This window comes from Dermacentor albipictus, chromosome 2, assembly GCF_038994185.2.
Source record: "Dermacentor albipictus isolate Rhodes 1998 colony chromosome 2, USDA_Dalb.pri_finalv2, whole genome shotgun sequence".
Taxonomy (NCBI): Eukaryota; Metazoa; Arthropoda; class Arachnida; order Ixodida; family Ixodidae; genus Dermacentor; species Dermacentor albipictus.
In genome coordinates, this window is record NC_091822.1 from 189,814,262 (window position 1) to 189,834,876 (window position 20,615).

Genomic DNA, 20,615 nt, shown 5'->3' on the forward strand with positions numbered 1-20,615 from the left:
TCTGCTGCTAAGCATAAGGTCGAGGGTTTGTTTTTCAGCTGCGGCGCCCCCATTAAGATGGGGACACACACACAACGCCTTGTACGCAGTTTAGGTGTACGTTAATAACAATGAGTTGGTCAAAGCTGATCCCTAGCCTTCTACTACCGTGCCCCTCGTAGCTCGACACGCGATTTTCTTAGTATTTTTTTTCCATTTCACGAATATCCAATCACCTGATTCCGATCAACGACATCAGGAAAAAAAAAAACGTATTACTGGATAGCCGTGACAGAGCATCTTTGTTTGTGACAATTGCTGATCTTTAGTTGCTTTGGCACGCTGCACTTTGAGCGGTGTAGCAACGAGTGGCGATCGATATTTGAGCGGTTCGAGAATCAAACAGGACTACTCGCGACTTTCTCGATCCATTCCCCGCACGACGACTTTCCGCCCCGTTCGATTGTTCCACCGGGCGCCGCCTTGTTACCCAACGAGGACGAAGAGGCCGTGCGCTCACGCATGCCCATCGCTCTTGCAAAACAAGTAAATGGTATAAAACGAAGCAATTCAAACCGCAAGAGGCAGCGTGGAGGAGCGAGCGCTGCTCGCGATGCTGTGCCGTTCGCGCAGGTGGCGGTGTTCGCACGACGTACCTGGCGTGACCGCGTCAGGCCTCGCGTTACTGGAACCGTGCTGGTCGTCAATTTGGGCCCGCGACGGCGACGACGGGGAACGAGCGAGAGCCAGCGGCCGAACCACAGTCCGGTTCCCGGGGCTTCTGCACCGGAGCAGAAGCTCGCGGATACCGGCGCGAGACCTGCAGAACGATGGGGCACGCGACTCGGATTTACCGGAGACAACAGAAATAACCTTCCGTATGTGCATGTGTACGCGCGTGCGTGTGTTTTCATATCTGCTTTGTTTCTCTGTTCACCGCAATCTCAAAGTTAATGTTATAAACTTGTGCACGAGGTCCACGCTCTGGTGCGTGCTTCCTGCATTAGTGTACAAGAAAAAGCTAGTTTTGAAATTGTCACCGACTCGGTTCATGCAATATCGCATACATGCGCATAAAAGGGCTGGATAGAAATATGAATTTATAAGAGTAAATACCGAGATTACAGACATTTACATGCAGGGCAGCGTCTCCGCTGCGTGTGCGCGTTCGGGGAGAGCGGAAGGTACAAAATGCGCTTGCTGCCATTCTCCATAGTTCTGTTTTGGCAGACGCTCACGTGAGCTCACAACAGGTTACGGATGACCTTCGATGAAGCTCAGGTACTTGGAACATTCATTAACTAGAGAGAGGCGAGAATATCAACTGAAGAAGGGTCCGGTCAGCTACTCTGTGAAAGGAGTAACCTATAACCTCGCTCAGTCTTACCTCGTTCAGGAGTGCTCACGCTCTGACACTCCTTGGCCTAGATGTCCGCGTGAAACAAAAAAAAAAACAATATCGATCACCGTCATAATCATCATCAAGGAAAGCTAATGTAGAAACGCAAGGATAAATTGGGCACGACGCCAACGTGAGAGATGGATGGCTGTGCTATCTTGAAATTACATCTCCAGTACCTCATGACCTCACAGGTTGTTGCAACGCGCAGCGCCTGATGAACAGGGGGAGGGAAAGGGAAACGCCAGCCCGGTCTCTGGAGTCAATGTTATGAGTGGCAGCTTTGTCTTGGCAAGGACAACAAATGGCAAGTCCCTTTGACAGAACGTAAGCCCCGGGCTGTAGCTTTTCTTTGTTCGCACACTGTTAATCACTTCAAGCATCCATCGTTTTGTGACTAGCCTTTTGTCTTTAAAATCACGTCACGTGCAGTAACGTGCAGTAACCGACAAACTTTCCGCAATATACTAAACAATCACGTGTGGCAATCTAAGTGAATGTACTCATCCTATGCCGTTGTAGAATGCTCTTTTATGTCCAGCTTTTTATGCTCTTTTATGTCCAGCATAACTAATAATGTGGTCATTGGCAGTTCAGCTTGATAGCGCCCAATTTGTAACCCCTCCAGGAGCCCTTAAGTAACATATATGATGATGATGAAATTAAAATACAATCACCATTAATTTGAAACACTGCAACCCGTTCCCAAGAAAGATTTGGGGCAAGTTTTAAAATACTGCTTCATGCGCTATCTCTCAAATGACGGGAGAAAAAAAAAAGAGCTTTCTAGTTCCTGCATTCTTAGTGCATTGCGACACAGCCAAGTCTGAGTGGTCTCTGGCACAGCTTCAAAGCTTGGGCGTTGACATTGTTACTGCGTCGGATTCTTTGCTCAGGACAGGAATTTTCTGCCAATGCTCTTGGATAATGTCCGAGGCTTTCTCTGCGATCATGATGACTGGTGCATTGGTATTTCCGGACACAAGGGTGGGCATGATCGAAGCATCCACAACGCGTAGATGATCTATTCCTTTCACCCTGAGCTCCGAGTCCACGACAGTGCGCGAGTCGTTGACGCGCCCCATGCGGCAGGTGCAGGCCGGATGGTACAAGGTGCTGGTGTACGAGCGAGCCACACAGGCCAGGTACTCGTCGCCGAGGAATGGGTACAGCTCGCAGCCAGGCAGCGGCTTCTCCCACACACGTGTGCCCAGGTGCCGCAGAGCAGGCATTCCCGCCAGCCGGAGACACAACTTCATGGCGTCAACCATAGTGTTGATGTCCCGTGGATGTGTCAGATAGCGAGGGTCGATGTCCGGAGCATCGTACGGGTCTCGGGAGAGTAGGCGCAGTCGGCCGCGTGATTGCGGTCGCAGAATCACAGGATACAGCGACATAGATTCGCGCCCCAGGTATGGAAGAAATGTTGATTCCCACGTCTCGTTGCTTAATCCATGCGCGAAGCGGAAGGTGTCGCCATCATCCGACACCGGGGAGCCGGACGCCATGTGGATCTCAATGTCTGGCCACTCCATACTGGCATAGCGTGTGCTCACGAAGCCTAAACCCTCGACTCCACCAAGCAGCGTCAGTGGGCCAGAGCGGGTGGCAAGGTAGTGCGTCAACTCCCGCAGGGTGAAGGTGCGCGACTGAAGCACGGACACTGGCTTCTCTAGCAGGAAGTTGAGGCCACCAGGAAAAATGTGGTCCTGAAGGTTGGCACCCACACCGGGCAGATCTCGCACCAAGGGCACCCCGACTTCGTTGAGATGTACGGCGGGTCCAATGCCTGAGAGAAGCAGCAGTTGAGGGGAGCCGATGGCCCCGGCTGCCAGGATCACCTCCCGTCGGGCCAGAGCGCGGTGTGGTACGGTGTAGCGGTCAAAGGTAACACCGTAGGCCATGCCATCTTTCACGAGAACCTTGGTAACGTGGCAGTAGACTCCGATGTGCAGATTCTGACGGTGAAGGATAGGGTCCAGGAAGGCACGGCGTGTGCTGTGACGACGACCCTGCCAGACGGTGCCCTGCGGGATCGTGAAGCCTGCGAGTTTGTCTCCGTTGATGTCGCCACCTGCGGGGTAGCCCATTTGCCGGCCAGCCTCCACAAAGGCTTCAGCCACGGGCGTGTGGTACGGGGCGCGCATCACTGAAAGGGGCCCATCGGTCCCGTGGTGACCGTTAGAGGCGATGTCCGGGTCCCAATTGTGCTCCGAGCGCAAGAAGTACGGCCGCAATTCTTGCCACCCCCACCCATCGCAGCCATGATGATCCCGCCAGCGGTCGTAGTCATGAGGGCTGCCTCGCACGTAAAGCATATAGTTGAGGACACTCGAACCACCTAGCACTTTGCCCCGTGGCCACTTGCTGCGTCTTTCGTGCATGCCGAAGCAAGCGGCCTCTTGTGGCCGCGTGGTGTAATTCCAGTCCAGAGCTGATCCCTGGACAGAAGCTGCGATCAGGGGGATGTCAGCCAGTTCGCCTTCCCACCCACCAGCCTCCAGCAGGAGCACCTTCGCCTGTGGGTCAGCGCTCAGCCGGTTGGCCAGCACACAGCCCGCCGAGCCCGCACCCACAATGATGTAATCGTACTCCTGGAGAAGGTCGAGCGTGTGCATGGTCGTCTGGTCGCGTCCCAGTCGGTAGAACATGAGCGCTGCAATGGGCAACAACGTGCCCACACTAGGGAACCAGGCTGTGGCCATCTGGTCAATACGCAGCGGCGACAGTCCATATGGTCACACAGAAGAGCAGAGCAAAACGCGAGCTGCTTGCGCACCGCCGAGCGCAAACGGCTTGGCCGAACAGATTTGAGCAGATATGCCCGTCGTCATTCTGTAAAGATGGCCGAGTCGCTGACAGTGACCCGTTCCGTGCTGTTGCAGACAACACCGACCATGGCGACCTCGAATACTGCTTTTTCATGTAGCCTTTTTCATCGGGGGTGGCGCCCCCCCGAGTGGTGATGGAAAACACTGCCACGTGGAATCGTAACAATGCTGTGTGAAAGAAGCACATCCTATTCTGCTCGTGACGTTCGCAGAAGCGTGACTGGCTTTGGCAATCAAAATAGTGATAGATGACAGAGGTGTATGATCGAACGCCACAAATTGGCACGCCTGCAGGGTATCGCGACGTTTCAGCTATGCCAGATAGGGCACGTGCACCCCATTTGCCTATGCGATCTGAGCACTCGCCTCAAGCAGTCGACATATTCGTGCAAACGCTAGCTCTTTGAGCCCACGATTAATGCCTCCTTCGGTATTGCTCGGGCAAGTCGGGGCGCATGTTTGAGCGTGTACTCCGCGAAGAGCGTCGCTGGGGCCAAAATGCTTCCAACAGTTTGACTGGGATTAAATGGCCTATCTTGACGACGTAGTGAAGAAGTGCGAAAGAGGCCAGGACAACACAGACGATATCAATAAAAGTAGCCGTCAGTGTTCGTTGTGTACAGTGCTCAGCAATTGAAACGCGATATTCGGAGCACGTGTATGCTTGGCACCTTTCACGCCGCCGGTGGGCGCTGGAGGCACCGAGCTATTGCATTTTTTTCATCAGATGAAAGCGAGAGTGTTTGTGATGTATTGCAACATCTGTTCGGCTTCTCAACGACCATCCAGCGCTATCTGACGGCAACGACGGCAATACAAAAAAGAGTCAGTCGCCTCGCCATCCGAGTAACGCGTTTCAATCGCTGAGCATTGTAAGTACATGCCCGAGATGCTCCATTGTTTCCTTGTTGTTTTCTACAAGATTTTAAATGGCTTGTGCTCTTCGAACAAAACAAATGTATTTAGCAGTCAGCTCTGCTTCCGCATTGCTTGTCTTCCATATTGCTGCTCCTCTATTTCACTCTGCTTCCCTATGACTATGTATGGTCTATGGCGCTGGATCGTCACCATGCTTCCGCCATAATGCTTCCAGGAACTCGCACAGCATGCAGTTCGCTGCCCCGAGCCTGATTTTTCGGCGATCAACTACGCGTGCGCGGCATTCAGACCGACCGTGTTTCGAAGCCCGTTCGGCGTTCTTTCGCGCAGTGCATGTGCACCACACTGCCATCGAGTGTTGGAGCACGATACACGGCCGTGTCGTCTAGCACGCAAGGTGAGCGAGCGATGCAAATCTGATTCCGATGACCGGATGAATTGTTGTCTCCCGCGGGAGTCGAAGACGCGTCGGCGCGGTGTTCATTCATCGGGGCGCCCCATCGGCCACCTCTCTGTCCCTACCCGATAAGGAGCGCGCGAGCGGCGTCCGGGGAGCCGCTATTATTTCTCGGGGTCCTCCTGTCGTTTCGAGAGCGCCACCACCATCGAACGCGCGCGCCAGCATCCCGGCTCTCGCCCGGCACGCCCGCCTAGCATCGACAACTACGCGCAGGCTGAAAAAAAAAAGCAAAGTGCCGAAGTCAGACTGACAAAATAAAAAGGAAAGCAAGGACATTATAAAGGGGAAGAAAAAAAGAAACAGTGCGCGGTGCAAGCCGCCACCACGCTGTGCGTCCCCGTCTGAGCTAAACTCCCGGCGGACGGTGCGCGCCACCAGCTGTGGGCGCAGAGGCGCTGCTGCGCGCCGCTTCCTCCGCGCCGCTCTGTTCACGCCGAATTTGTTCCTCAATGGAGCATCTTTTCTAGAGCGACTCCCTCCTCACCGCTTTCCCATCGGGTGCTTTGACTGGTGGCCTTGGGACGCCGCTGGCGGACGTGTCTTGGGCGGACGTGCTCCGTGAGGTAACGCTGGAATGACGCAGTTTCGGCCTGTGTACTGGCGCACCGACACATCGATGCACGTTGTGAACGTCCAACTGAATATGACGGCGTCCCTTCCTTACGTTTCTTGTTTGTTTGTTTGTTTGTTCGTATAATTTTTAATTTTTTTATTTGGTGACAGGTCTCGAGACAGCTGGGACTTTATGTCGTGCTTTATGCACCATCATCTTGTCTATTGACAAAGAGTGTGCTGATTGTCGACTTTATATTCGCGCTTCGTCACACTTGGACTTGCTGTTGCGCATTGATACCACCACGGACACCGATGTCGTTGTATTGGCGCAATTTCGTTATCGTTTATCGTGCGCCGGAGAGCTGGACGCCTGCGCACGAGAAAGAGAATGAACAAGAGAATAATTAAACCGCGGGAAGGCGGCGATATACCTGGTTCGAGTCGAAACTGGCCACGCCAACCCTTATGCGCCAGGCCGACATTTATACGCCAACTGCGAGATTAGCTTTTTGAGGAGACCAAACTGACTGTTTTCCATTTATTGTGAAAGCAGTTATATGGACACTTCAGGTGCATTCCCGTCGGCGTCACCGTGTGGTGTTTCATATAAAGTCCAAGTGCGATAGCATCGTGAACGAGCGTCGTGTGACGTGGGTGCCAGTGAAAGTGTGCAAGCCGAGGGTGATGGCTCGATCTCGCTAGCGCAACGGAGGAAGCCGGGAGGAAGCGCGTCGTCTTCCGTCACGCGCAAGGCACTGCGGCGGGGAGAGGGGGCAGCAGCAATTACTTTAGCGTACTGACACTTTCATACATACATACATACATACATACATACATACATACATACATACATACATACATACATACATACATACATACATACATACATACATACATACATACATACATACATACATACATACATACATACATACATACATACATACATACATACATACATAATACATACATACATACATACATACATACATACATACATACATACATGCGCGCGTGGTTTGGGGGGGGGTGTTTGCATGTGCGTGTGTGTGTGAGGAATCAGTAATTTACAGAGAAATGAGGCAAGGTTGGCCTGAAGTGCGCGGCGGCCAGCTGCCGTGCTACGGGGACGGGAAAGGGGGAGGAGAGAAAGAGCGGAAATGAGCAATGACGACTAAGACAAATGGTGGAGGCGTGTATGGACAACAGCACAATGTGTACGTGACCCAGACTCTCTGCTGAAGTCGCGCATTCAGTGCAATGACGATCATGACGTCAAGCACAAGCGTTGCCTATACAGGGTTGTATTTGTAAGTGAGAGTGAATTGGTCGAGGACAGCAAATGATGTCCTTAAGCATCTGCTGCTTCTTGTTGCTGACTAAGGTTTTGCTGTTATTTCGAAATCATAAATATAACATATAAGATCAAGGCGGTGTCTGTGCGTGATGGAAGGGGGGAGGAGTTTCTTCTTATCTTCTCCAGCTGTCTCAATAAAAGTTTGGCAGATAACCTAAAATTTTATCTCTACATTTAGAATTTTTTGAGCGTCATTACAAACTTCCTTTTCTGACACCAGGGATTTCTTAAAAGCTATTTTAGTTTCTACATTCTGTCCAGCGCTTCTAGCTCACTGTCATCCTCGTATATACATGAAAAGCTCTGTGTTTCCTGAAGCAACACATAATATTAATAATAATGAGCACTCAAAACAGTGTAAATCCCACGCACTCTGGGATTCGATGCTATGCAAAGCATTTTGCAGGTATCTGGCTATCCAGAATTGCTTGTGGTTCCCCAAAGCGATACCATGGGGACCAATGTATTTGTGTAAATTTAGTAGTTGTCTGTGTGGGTCACTATCGCTAGTGTGTGTGACGACAGCAGCAAAGCGACGACCTCGCTGAAGAGGATCGCATGGCGGAAACGGCATGGTTTCTACACCGGTCACTCGACGCGATCTCCCGACAAGGTTATTGTTGGGTTCTACAAAGGTAGTCGATGAGCGTAAGCGAGAGAAACATGGAATGTGGCGTCACCAACGACTACCTGGTATACGATCGTACATGCATGGCCATGTCATGTGCTGTACGTTGAAGCGACTATGGCATTTGTACTCAGGCGAAGGAATGTTAAAATTAATGTGAAGAACTCTGAAATCGGTACAGGGCTGGGAAAACTGGGCCGGTCCTCGAGATAATGCAGTCTAAAAAGGGGCTTGAAAGCGCGAGCTGTCACGCGGAAAGCAAAGGAGAAAGCGGCCGGGGGCGCACGCGCGGAGCGTTTCGAAGATGGCTGGCTTTCGGAAGAGATAATTATGCGTCCGCGTCATCGACAGACAAGCCGAGCCACCTCGCTCGACAAGATCTGCCTTTCAAGAGGATCCCGCTCAATTGCGCAGTGTGGTCTGAACTTTCCATCCCATTCCTGAGTGGATGTTTCACCTGGACGCTTGTCTTTGTTTGTCCGATTCTTGAACTTTCATTGGACTGCGTAGCGCGTGTGCCTTTGTTTTTCGTGCGGGTGTCTAAATGTAACGTTAATAGTTTTCGCATGACATAACTACTCATAATTCCAAGCAATACATTTTTAGAAAAGAAAGGGTGCGACCGCGACTTAATGGTTAGAGTACCCGGCTGCTGTGCTCGACGGGAGAGGTTAGATTTCACCATCGGTTACGCAATACTTTCTTTTTAGTAACGCGAGACAAGACAAGAACCTACCTGCCACAAAGCACCAGAAATAAGACAAAGAAAGCTTTGCATAAAAAAAAGCAAAGAAAACGCACCGCGGTAGCACAACCCAACACAGTGCACTAATGCGCTATTGCAAGTGTGTTGATAAGAGGGGTTCGTAAAGTCGGATGCGAATGCCCAGCGTTATTTATCATCATTTACAGCCGCATTGATTGTAAGCTAAATGCAGTGCGACGTGAGATGTCCGGTTTTACATAATTTCCTCTTTCTGTCTTTTCTGCACATTGGATGCCATGCGAATAAGACTTACCTAACTAGTCACCAAAGCTTTGTAACCGCTTCAGTGACCATTCGGAGAGAAGTGTCGTGAAACGAGATTGTTCCCGCAAACGCGCTCGTCTTTTATCCACGATGCGAAGGCTCGAGTGATAATTAAAACGTGTTCCCGCTGCACGTGTTCCCTAATACGTTTGCCCCATTAAGCAACTTCCTGTTCTATCCCGAGGCAGGAACGAGACGAGGATCCAGACTCACAACTTCTCTCCCAACAGCACCGGCGATGGGAAAGAATGAAAGGCGACGATTCAAATCCCAAAGCGCTCGTTGGATATAAGAACGTTCAAATACCAGCTAGGCGTCATTTTTATTCTTTTTTCTTTCAGCCACCGCCAAATTTTTACAAATTGCGTATGGTAGTTCGCAAGGTGATGTATCCACTTCGAACGAATTGTCAGAGCTTGAAAAGAGCCTTGCAAACTCACTACCTACAATTCGTAGATTGAAATATGCACCGTAATGTAATGAAATAAAAAGTTAATCAACGTAAATATGTTACTTATTCAATTAAGCATTTTGATTTCTCGTACAAGTAATGGCCGCCACATCGAGTAAACTAGCTCAGTAGTTAGAACAGTGCTATCTGCTATAGGCAGTTTTTAAAATTTGGTGCAGCTAAAAAAAAAAAAAGGAAGAGAGCAACCTATGTATGATATCTTGTAGCGTTCCCCTATGATCACCCATGGGGCCGACAACTACTCATCGCAGGAAAGGCAATAGCTGAAAGCACAATGAGCACCAAAGGGAACTGCAGACAATCTAAGAATGCAATCACTCGGGAAGTTCAGCACACTAGTTAAGGATGGCACATACCAGGTGTTTCAGCGAAAATATTCAACATATTTTTAAACATTGCCTATGACAGATCGCACAATCCTAGTCCATGAGCTGGTCTACTCAAAGAGGCAGACATGCACAATAAATTGAAATGCATAATCGACTAATTCACAAAAAAAAATCACTAATTAGGTTTTTAACTAAATGCCTCACGGCGCGTATTGCAATTTACAAATTCTAGCCGGGGTGTTCGCAACGCGAATCCACTCAGAACGAATTCTCGGGATGAAAGAGTGGGACGCGCTCCTGCGAAGTCCCGTCTTTGAGGACCAAATCCTGGCCGGCCAGCGCGCCCACGATCGGGCCGGCAGACTAGATCTGTCAGTCCCGTCGTGGGATTATCCGGGTGTGCGTTTTATCGCGTTTTGCTGGACCAAATAAACGTTTATTCACTCACTCACTCACTCACTCACTCACTCACTCACTCACTCACTCACTCACTCACTCACTCACTCACTCACTCACTCACTCACTCACCAGTTTCGATATATTATTTGCCGAACTTTGAAGAGAAATGTGTCGGCATTCCATCTACTTTTGTGCTTCAGTGCATAAGACGACTTTTTGTTAAGAAAGTAAGTGGAACGCCAGTGCACTTATACGGCAAGTTTGACGGCGCATATCTCGTAACTGGTGTCATTCACACAATTCATGGATATGCCTTCAACTGCCTTTCAGTCTGACTCACTAGAACTTGTAAATTGCTATATGTGCCGTAAGTTAATTAGTTAAACAGTCTAATTATTGAATTGTTGGCAATTAGTCAATTATGCGTTTCAGTTTGTTGCGCAAGTAATGTCCGCTTGTTCATGTAGACAATCTCATGGACTATAATTGTGCTATCTGCCACAGGCAAGTGTAAAAAGTGTGTGAAAGTGTTCGCTGAAGCACCCCGTGTAATAAATAGTATAGCAACGCGCACAAACATGCAAAAGTATGTACACACATGCACAGTTCCGTAAATAAGAACCGAAAAGAGTCCCGAGAACACGCCGAGAAGATCACAATTTTGCGGCCTGGGATGAGCAACGCAATATATATATATATATATATATATATATATATATATATATATATATATATATATATATATATATATATATATATATATATATATATATATATATATATATATATATATATATATATATATATATATATATATATATATATATATATATATATATATATATATATATATATATATATATATATATATATATATATATATATATATATATGTATATATATATATATATATATATATATATATATATATATATATATATATATATATATATATATATATATATATATATCTGTTCCCAGGGGCCCCTACGAAGAAGACGCTGTCAAAGTAATGACTGCTGCGCGGAAAAAGACAGTTATTTTCTAGGCAAGATGCAGAAAGAGAAAGTAAGCAGAAATTGCGAATATATGTACCTTTCTGACTATCCTCTTTATTTTCTTATTTCGTCTGCAATCTCTTTAGTGCTTGAACCTCATCCGATTAGTATCGCGCCGTCGCGAATCGGACCAGTCGTGTCAGCACGGCGGCCACATAAGGAGGACAAAGCAACCCAAAGGAAACTTTTCAGAACAAATGAGCGAACGAAAGAAGCTCAACCACGCGAAACAAAGCAAACAGAACTTGGTGCACGTCGATGCGAATGGAACAAAACAAAACAAAACAAAAAATGACGAGACGGGTGGCCTTAGTCGAAGATGAGCGCGCGCGCGATCGCGGGTCTCTGCACACACGCGGTGTACACACCTGGGCGAAGGGGACAAATAGAAAAGAGAGAGATTTCCTCTAGCCCTCTGTCTTCCCACTTCCCTGGATAGCTCCGAAGGTGCGGCGTATTCCCTCACGCAGGCTCGGGGAGAGAGCGTCGCAGCAGCAGCGGATGAGGAATTATAGGGATCGTGTCGTTTCCACGCCCCGCGTCTTGCCACGGGGCTTTCTGGCCCGAAGCTGCTGCCACCACGACGGCGCGGCTGGCAGCCAGCAAGAAGCGGACAAATGACCCAGAGCAGGGAGAACAGCCCGCCACGTCAAGCACACACGCGAGAAAGAGGCATTATAGCCGCTGCGTCGCTGCCCTAATGCGTTTTCTTTTTCTTTTTGTTTGCAGCCTATAGGCTATTCCCGTTATGTACTTTCTACTTCTCAACGTTCGTGGCCGCGTCGGCCTTTGCCTTTCTTTGTCTGTGTTTCCTGAGGTTGGGCGGCCCGCGCGGCGCTCTTCAAATTCATTCTCTTGGATTTGTCGGCTGTACCATCCCGCTTTGGACGTCACGTGCCTCTCCTTTTCCTCTGCCTGCCCCCCCCCCCCCCCCACCTTCCTCTGCTACCGTTTTCTTAGGCGAGGGCGAAGGCCGACGCCGCGGCACACATGAGAGAGCACCACGGGATCAGGTCGCGGAAAGGGCGGGCGATAGGCAGCCAGAACAGCCGGACAAAGTCGCCCGCGCAACGAAACAAACTGGCGAGCCCACCTAGCCCGGGAACGAGAGACAAAGAAACGCGCTCGACAAAACAAAAGGTTGTAAAGGAGAGAGAGAGGGAGAATAAGAAGTGTGCGTGTGTGTGTGCGGGTGCGGGGTAAGGCGAGGTGGGAAACGGAGGGTGAGTGGCGAGGAGAGTGGATGAGCCCCGCGCGAGCGGAACACACAACACGCGTGGAGGCGTAGGAAGGAACGACGCGAGCCCCAAGGTGCGCGGGGTCCAAATCCCCGGGCTTCCCAAGAGCGGGGCGTCATCGCCGGCGAGCGACCATTGCTCATCGTGTTTGCGGCCGTTTGCTTGGGCTCCCGGTCGGGGCCCGTTGCTCTTCGGCGCCGAGAGGCTGTCTTTCACTGTCAGAATGACCGCCACGCGGGTGTCCCGGCCGCTGTTGCTCGCTGCACGTTCGAAATCAATGAGAGCGATCAGTTTCCCTTCTGCGCGCTGGTATTCTCTTGCCCCGCATCTCTTTTCTTTCCGACATGTTTTTTTTTTTTTTTTCGCTTCGTACCGTCTCACATTGCTGCCACCGATACGCTATAGCTGATCGAACGCCTGCGTCACGCCGATTGCCACCGTTGGTGACGCTGCACCGTCGCACTTTTATATCACTGGATATTTTTTCTTGTATTGTTTTCAAGGAGGCAGAGGGCAAAACCAAGGTGGCATAGAATGGACCGGACTCCATTTTCCAACGTTGGGAACGTCAGTGAGCATGGTTGCTTGCGACATGTTGTAGTGACCCGACGACTGAACAGTTTTTCTCTTTTCTTTCTTTCTTTCTTTTACTTTATGGTTATACATCTTTCTGAGTCAGGCATTGGCGAGACCGAGGAAGTAGTAATTGTGGATTATCGATTACTTCGAAAGAACAGAGGAACAAACAGGTTGAATTCGGAGCGGATACACGGCGTACCCCTGTCGTGGCTTTAGAAATGTTAAAATACAAATAGAAGAGCGTCGAAAAGGGACCGTCAACTATCCAAACTTTGTGTAACGTGGTTACAGCTATTTAGAGAATATTTCTGGAAATGTTTTGTTCATGTACAGCTACCACAGCGCTGTTCCCGCGAACCGTACAGTTCAGCGGTGGCCATGTATAGGGAAGAGTGGCAACGCCAATACAAGCACTCGTTGTAAAGCAGTGGGGACATCTAAGTTCGTTCGTTGTACAAGCAAATTTGTTGCAGTGGTTTTCAGCGTAGAAACGTTCACAATGCTCATAAAATATACATCATTCGGGATTAGGGTCCGGAAGACCCGTTGACATCCATTAATCTAAATCTCTGTTACTAAAAATTTCTAGCGTACGTGCGGTCGCAAAGCCGGACTAATAGCGGTCAGTGAATCCGGCCAGTCGTCAAAAACTGTACCAATGCGCAAATAGCTGTCTCTCTCTTCTTGTGTTCTTTTTAATTTAAGGCCCCCACTGCAGAGTAGCCAACCGGAAAGACGTCTGGTTGACCCTCTCTCTCTCTCTCTCTCTCTCTCTCTCTCTCTCTCTCTAGGAGCGCACGGGTGGCTAGCTTCGTTCGTGCATGTAATGTGCGACCATGGTCTCAGCAAGACGTCTTCACTTCCTCGTACCCCTCTCTTTCTCCTCTCCCCTTCTCTCTAAGCGGAGTAGTAGGACGCAGGGCTTTTATTTCAGGGAGACCTCTCTGCCTTTCCTCAAACAATTTTTCTTCCTTTCGTTCTCTCTTGGGCATAGTTCAAGTATAGTCGCGCACACTTTCATCGTAATGTGCTGTTAAAGTAGTGCAGACAAATATGTATTTTGAAGTTGTCTCTATAACATGCTGCTCGCGCATAAGATGATGACATACTTAACAAGTATGAAGTTTAGTAAACACTTATAAAATATTTTAATTTTATGCTTAAATCGGTATCAAATTTCCGGACCTGGTCTTATCGACGTTATTGCGACGCCGTCGTGACCCAGAGCAAGATCTTCGAGCGTCGTGTAACAATAAAGCTATAGATATGATGACGTTGCTTATTAAAAATATATATTAACGAGCGCTGCGCGCCTTTCTTCTGGTTGCGCGCGCAGGAATGGAGGGAGCCGATGTAACGATACATCGCGAGTCATGACCCACTCTTCTGATGTGATGCGAATCTGGAACTTGTTCGTAAAAACAAGTTTTCTTTTTGTGAAGCTGTAGGGCTTAGTAAAGCATTTAAATTTAAATGCTTCTCGAGTGAAAAGCACCATCTCTTGGTGCAAACATCTCCTTATTTTTCATGTGAACAAAAACAAACATTTTAGTAAGTTTTTAAGGGTGCTCTGACGCTAGTAAGTGTGTTTTTCTGTGGTTCAGAGTGTTTCAACTATATTTTAACGTAGAAAGACACCGACTCAACAGTTTCAAGTCGACGACCGCGCTAAACAGCTCCATTGCAATGTACCCCTTCACATTACCTGACAAGCACAGTCATAAAAGCGATTGAATGTTTACATAAGCAATGCTCAAGATTGGTCTTGACTTGAGCGCCTCTCTGCACTGTTGTCACTTTGTGCCCCTGCAAGCAAGAATAATTCATCATAATCTACATTTTCATTTTTGAGCCTTCGAGTGTGATTCTACAAGCAGCCGTAAAGTTAAAAGGGTATACCGAAACCTTCTAACTTATAACTTAACTTATAATTGACCACTGGCTTAGAGGCTTGCCTTTAGAATGTGTGTGGTGGGAACATTGAGCGACATGTGTTTGCACGAGGATACGCATTGCGTGTACACATTACTTCTGCGTGTAGTACGTCGATAGCGCACATGCGCATATTGGACAAGATGTATATGGATAACAGCTCATTGCTATATAGCATAGTCACCTGCCATCTACCTATCTCTACATAGTCATCTACCTATCTCTTTGCTGTACATCCCTGTTTCCCTTGCGGCAATGAATAGTAGTAGGCTCCAGGCCGACCTCGCCTCATTTCTCTTCTTTAATATATCCTCCTAGTAGGCTCCAGGCCGACCTCGCCTCATTTCTCTTCTATATTATATCTTCCTCCTCCTCCTCCTCACTCCCTCCCCATTGCCAACCTTCGCCGTTGGTCGAGAACATTGAGACCGCTGCAACGCACATTTGGGTTTATAAAGTAAATTACAAGTTTGGCGCGACACAAATGTGCAATAGAAGTGGCGCCCTGTAACTTTCTTTGTTGTTCATTGTTCTTTATATTATTTTTCTGCCGAATTCGGTTCGGCGTTACGTGTCACGTATGCAGGAGAAATCACGACTGTATACGATGCTGCACGAGACAATTTTGCGAGCTCGCATACGGAGAAAGGCCGCGTATCTCCCTGCGCATCTCCACCCGAATGCAGGTGCGCCTCGCGCTGCACGGACAGCCAACTCGTGAGAGACGGAGTGCGTGTCTCCGCGAATCCGCCGACTCGGTCGGACACTTCGTGGCGCGTTGTCCGTCGCCAGCCGCGGTCGACCGATCGGGTCGTTCCGCGTGACCGCGTCTCGATGTCCAAGCGCGCGCCGGACCGCTTTGATCTCCGCCGCACGTCACGACGTCGGGGCCCTGCGGCCATCGCCGACGCTATGTACCACTCGCTCTTCTCCTTCTCGTCCCGTGATGGTGCCGCCGGGCAACCGGTTGCGCACGGTCCTGCCGCAACCGGTGCGCGGAATTAGCCAAAGGCTGTGTGCCACGACGGGGTAAAGCCATTCAGTCGGACAGCACCGTCGCCTAAATGCACGCTTGGCACGAGCAGTCCTTTAAGCGAATGGTGCGTCTGCGGAAATCTGCAAGCCGAATTCACAGATTCACGAAGGCGGAGTTGCCATGTCAACTCTATGCCTTCTGAACTGCGTGGAAAGTCTAGAGAAATCGGGAATCTTGCGCTCTTTGGGGACTATATTCTCGGATGTTCTCAACCTGACAGCCTGATAAATCAAATGTAATCTGCTTTAGCAACATAATGCGAGCAAGGCATTTCGCACCAACCGAGTTCCCTTAAATCTCACTCCTAGCTTTAATGTGGAAAAACTCCTGGACATGACAGGCAAGGAAATGTAAAACTGTGTGCGTGTGTGTGGGCGTGCGTGTGTGTGTGCGCGTGTGTGGTGTGTGTGTGTGTGTTTGTTATTAAATGCTACTCTGCATGGGGGAGGGGGGAGGGATTGAAAGGCCCTAAGAGAGAGAGAGAGAGATAGAGAGATGGAGAAAATAAAAAGGTGTGAAGAATATGGACTTGGTATTTACAAATATTGGCTATATTGCATTCTAAAGGAAGGCTATGCGAAACTGAAGCTTTAGAAATTTCTGCATGCAGAATGTGTACATGCAGCATTTTGTAAAACTTGCCAAGCAAGCCAATATCCCGAACGTATGAAAACAACAGGCTTAAAGCCTGTCGCTGCTTAGAGGCACAAGGCATAGGACCTGATGCCACTCTTGGCGTTGGTACATGGTGCCCGACTAAATTTGGCCTCTTTCAAAAAATGTATTTTCATTAATATAAGCTGGGCATTGCAACAGGAACGGCAGCTTCTCTTAATAACGCCACAAATTTAGCAGCAGGAGAATGATATTCCTCCTCGTAGCGATCCCTGTGCGCCCATTTACCCGCGGGTGCGTATACTCCTCCGGGTGAGCCCAAAACCCGTCATTACCGAAAGCCGCGAGGAAGTGTGCCGCATCTCGCGTTAAAAAGAAAGAGAGGTGTGCGACGCGAACCAATTGCTCAGTGAGCCGGCTATGTCAACAAACCTGTTCGCGGTTAAGTTAATTCACTCGAAGCGTCGCGCGACAGCAACCATGCTACTCACGAAACACTACCCGCTCTCTCTCTCTCTCCTTCTCTCTCTAAGGGACGTGCCATAACGTGGCGGCGCTGACGACACGCGGCCATTTGTCAAGAAAAAGGGAAGGAACCCAGCGAGCAGCGGCGTCGCGCAATCGCAAGATTAATGGTGAGTCAAGGCCACGGTATCGAGACCCCGCGCGTTCGGAATGCGTTTATGGCGAAGCTGGGCGGGTCGTAAATCATAGTCGCTGTCACCTTGTCCTTTTTTGCTGGGCCAGGGCGCGCTGTGCCGTCCTCGGGCCACGCGTGGTATGGCACACGCCCGGCACCACTGCAGCTTCGGACGGCCATCGCGGGCCGACGTGGCGCGGCACCTTGCGTCTCGGGGGACACTTATGTGGACCACTCTGGACGTGGCCGACGGCCGATGCCGTTTTGGAAACGCTGCGCTGCCGATATACGAGTGCTATCCCTTATCTCGCATGAATTTGCGTTAAACTGTGCTTATTACAGTTAAAATTCTGTCTAATGAAACCCGATTTTACGAAGTTCCCGATCTACCGAAGAAATTTCAATTCCCTGGCAATTACCCATAGGGTTCGATGTTGTCATCAACCCGAATTAACGAAACTAACTTGACTAAACTCGATTTAACGAAGCTTTTCGTGAAATAAACGAGTAAAAAAGCGCTGATTTCTTTCTAATTTTCACACACGCGGGTTTTTCTTCGAGCGTGTGCTCTAAAGCTATCGCGTTAAAAGATCTAGGTGCCATGATCACGGCCGTAGCTTTATTCTGACGAGCCTGCACGCCGCACCCATGCACGGAAGAGCGGACTCAACACCGCCTCGGTAAGGGCGACGGTAATTGCTTTCGTTATGTCATGGTTTATGCGACAGACGGCTGGATTAGCGGAAAATGCAATGCCGTGGTAGCTTTTGCGTGTTCGCTAGGTTACAATATTGCATTTCGAAGGACCGAAAGATTCCTTTCGATTTGACGAACTTCCCGATCTAACGAAATAATTCGAGCGTGGTAATCACTTCATGAAATCAAATTTCAACTGTACATGTATATAAAGGCTGCGCGTTTTCAGAGGTAAAGGTAACAGCCGTGCTATAGTTTTCATGTCTCTTTCTTTCTCCCTTAGCTCTAGAGGTAACATCTATCTGCAAACTTAGCAGAAGTACTGTATTTTAGGTGGCAGGTGGCGCGTCGGTATATGCAAGTGGTAGAAATAATCAAGGGGAAGGCTGGGGGATGGTGGAGAAGACTGCTATATCTGTCAGGGCACGAACGAAACTCGCCCTTTTCCAAGGGGCCTTGGAAAAGGTCGGTCCACCGACTGAAACTGTTGGGTAAATAAACCAAGGATAACCGCAAAGTTGTGCTTATTATCTTTCTAAATACGTTTAGCCCACGGAAGATATATATATATATATATATATATATATATATATATATATATATATATATATATATATATATATATATATATATATATATATATATATATATGCGTGCGTGCGTGCGTGCGTGCGTGTGTGTGTGTGTGCACACTAACATGCTTTCTAACTCTTCAATGACATATAACTTGAACCAAATAACAATAAGGAACACCTCTAAGTATAGAGTCAATACTTATGTGCAAAATACATAAATAAATCATAGAAGTTCACCCATCAACATGTGGTCCGATGTGGAGTGTCGGAGGAGGTCATGGCTGGAATAGTGCAAACGTCGAGTGAAGTGCTGTCGAGGTACTTTAGCTGGAGCCGGACGCGAGACGGCATGGCAAGACGGGGCAGGAACGTCGACCAGGAGGGAAGGCCAGGAGCACAGGGGCTGTGGTCTGTGCTCTGCTCGACTTCCCTCAGACGAACACCAGCTTTAGACGTTGAGCCGTATAGGCTCAGGAGCATCAGACATAAGGATGAGCCCGGGCCCATCGTCCGACAGGCTGCTTCTTCTGCCGCTGCTGACTTTTTTCCTCGGCTTCCTCTTTCACAATGCCGGCGCTCCCACGTTCCTCGCTTGCGCCACGAGGCTCTCCGGAGATTCTTCTCTGCAGCTTTTTCGGGTGCCAGATGCACGATCATACTCGTGCCTTCGTCGTCGTGGTTGCCGTCTTCGCCTTTCCTTTGGAAAGCAGCACCGCATGAGAATATGTCTGTCCGTATGTCTGCCCGTCCGTCCGTCCGTCCATGTCTATCTATCTATCTATCTATCTATCTATCTATCTATCTATCTATCTATCTATCTATCTATCTATCTATCTATCTATCTATCTATCTATCTATCTATCTATCTATCTATCTATCTGTCTGTCTGTCTGTCTGTCTGGCTGGCTGGCTGGCTGGCTGGCTGGCTGGCTGGCTGGCTGGCTGGCTGGCTGTTTGTTTGTTTGTTTGTTTGTTTGTTTGTTTGTTTGTTTGTTTGTTTGTTTGTTTGTTTGTTTGTTTGTTTGTTACCTTTTGGCTTGATGAAAAATAACCGAGACCTTAGAAATCATCTGTGTTGTCCTTTTATTTCCTCTTGTGTCCTTGTTCTGTACGCCTGCCTTGTAATATCGTGCATGATAAACCCCATTATTTGGTCGTGACTATTATTATTTAATGTAACAGCATTGCTTCAAGGTTCCACAAGAAGTGGGTGCGCCTTTATGAAAGTTACCGCAATATGAACATGACGCAGTTGAACTATCAAACAGTAACCTTTATAAAGGTGTATATTTGTGCATTCATGTGTGATAACCTAGCAGTAAATGCTGCAGCGCAATGGATTTGATATTCTAGTTATTTTCACATCGAGGTTAAAGGTTACATCAATATCTATCTATCTATCTATCTATCTATCTATCTATCTATCTATCTATCTATCTATCTATCTATCTATCTATCTATCTATCTATCTATCTATCTATCTATCTATCTATCTATCTATCTGTCTGTCTGTCTGTCTGTCTGTCTGTCTGTCTGTCTGTCTGTCTGTCTGTCTGTCTGTCTGTCTGTCTGTCTGTCTGTCTGTCTGTCTATCTATCTATCTATCTATGATGTCATCGTGCTCGTTCATTGTCGTCATTCCAGCTCCTAGATACCTTACTCTCGTCAACGCCTACGCTGACCCAGTGACCCAAGTTGTTTAATAGCTTGGGTCACTAGGTATGGGCTCGTGGTCGTGATGCCATCGTCGTCGTTGCGTCGCCGTCATTTCAGCTTTGTCATCCGACAGTCGTCATGCCGTTGTCGTTACGCCATCGTTGTCATACAGTCATCATGCATTCGTTGTCACAGCGCCATAGTGATGCCGTCGTGGTCGTTCAGTCGTCGTCACTCCAGCTTCGTGATCGGTATCTCGTCATGCTGCCATC

The 20,615-nt window shown here is 48.5% G+C and overlaps 1 protein-coding gene and 1 long non-coding RNA gene across 2 annotated transcripts; both read right to left on the bottom strand.

Annotated features, from left to right (window-relative positions):
- Positions 1-1,062: 1,062 nt before the first annotated feature.
- On the bottom strand, positions 1,063-4,433 carry LOC135919588 (glucose dehydrogenase [FAD, quinone]-like). Its single transcript, XM_065453507.2, has one exon. The coding sequence runs from the start codon at positions 4,081-4,083 to the stop codon at positions 2,227-2,229; it is 1,857 nt and encodes a 618-aa protein (XP_065309579.1). The 5' UTR covers positions 4,084-4,433; the 3' UTR covers positions 1,063-2,226.
- Positions 4,434-5,149: 716 nt separating this feature from the next.
- LOC139056378 (uncharacterized) lies at positions 5,150-19,238 on the bottom strand. Its single transcript, XR_011512321.1, has 3 exons — positions 18,925-19,238; positions 6,033-6,473; positions 5,150-5,762 (listed from the first exon to the last, which is right to left on the bottom strand). It is a non-coding gene; the product is annotated as an uncharacterized lncRNA (long non-coding RNA).
- Between the last annotated feature and the right edge of the window lie 1,377 nt (positions 19,239-20,615).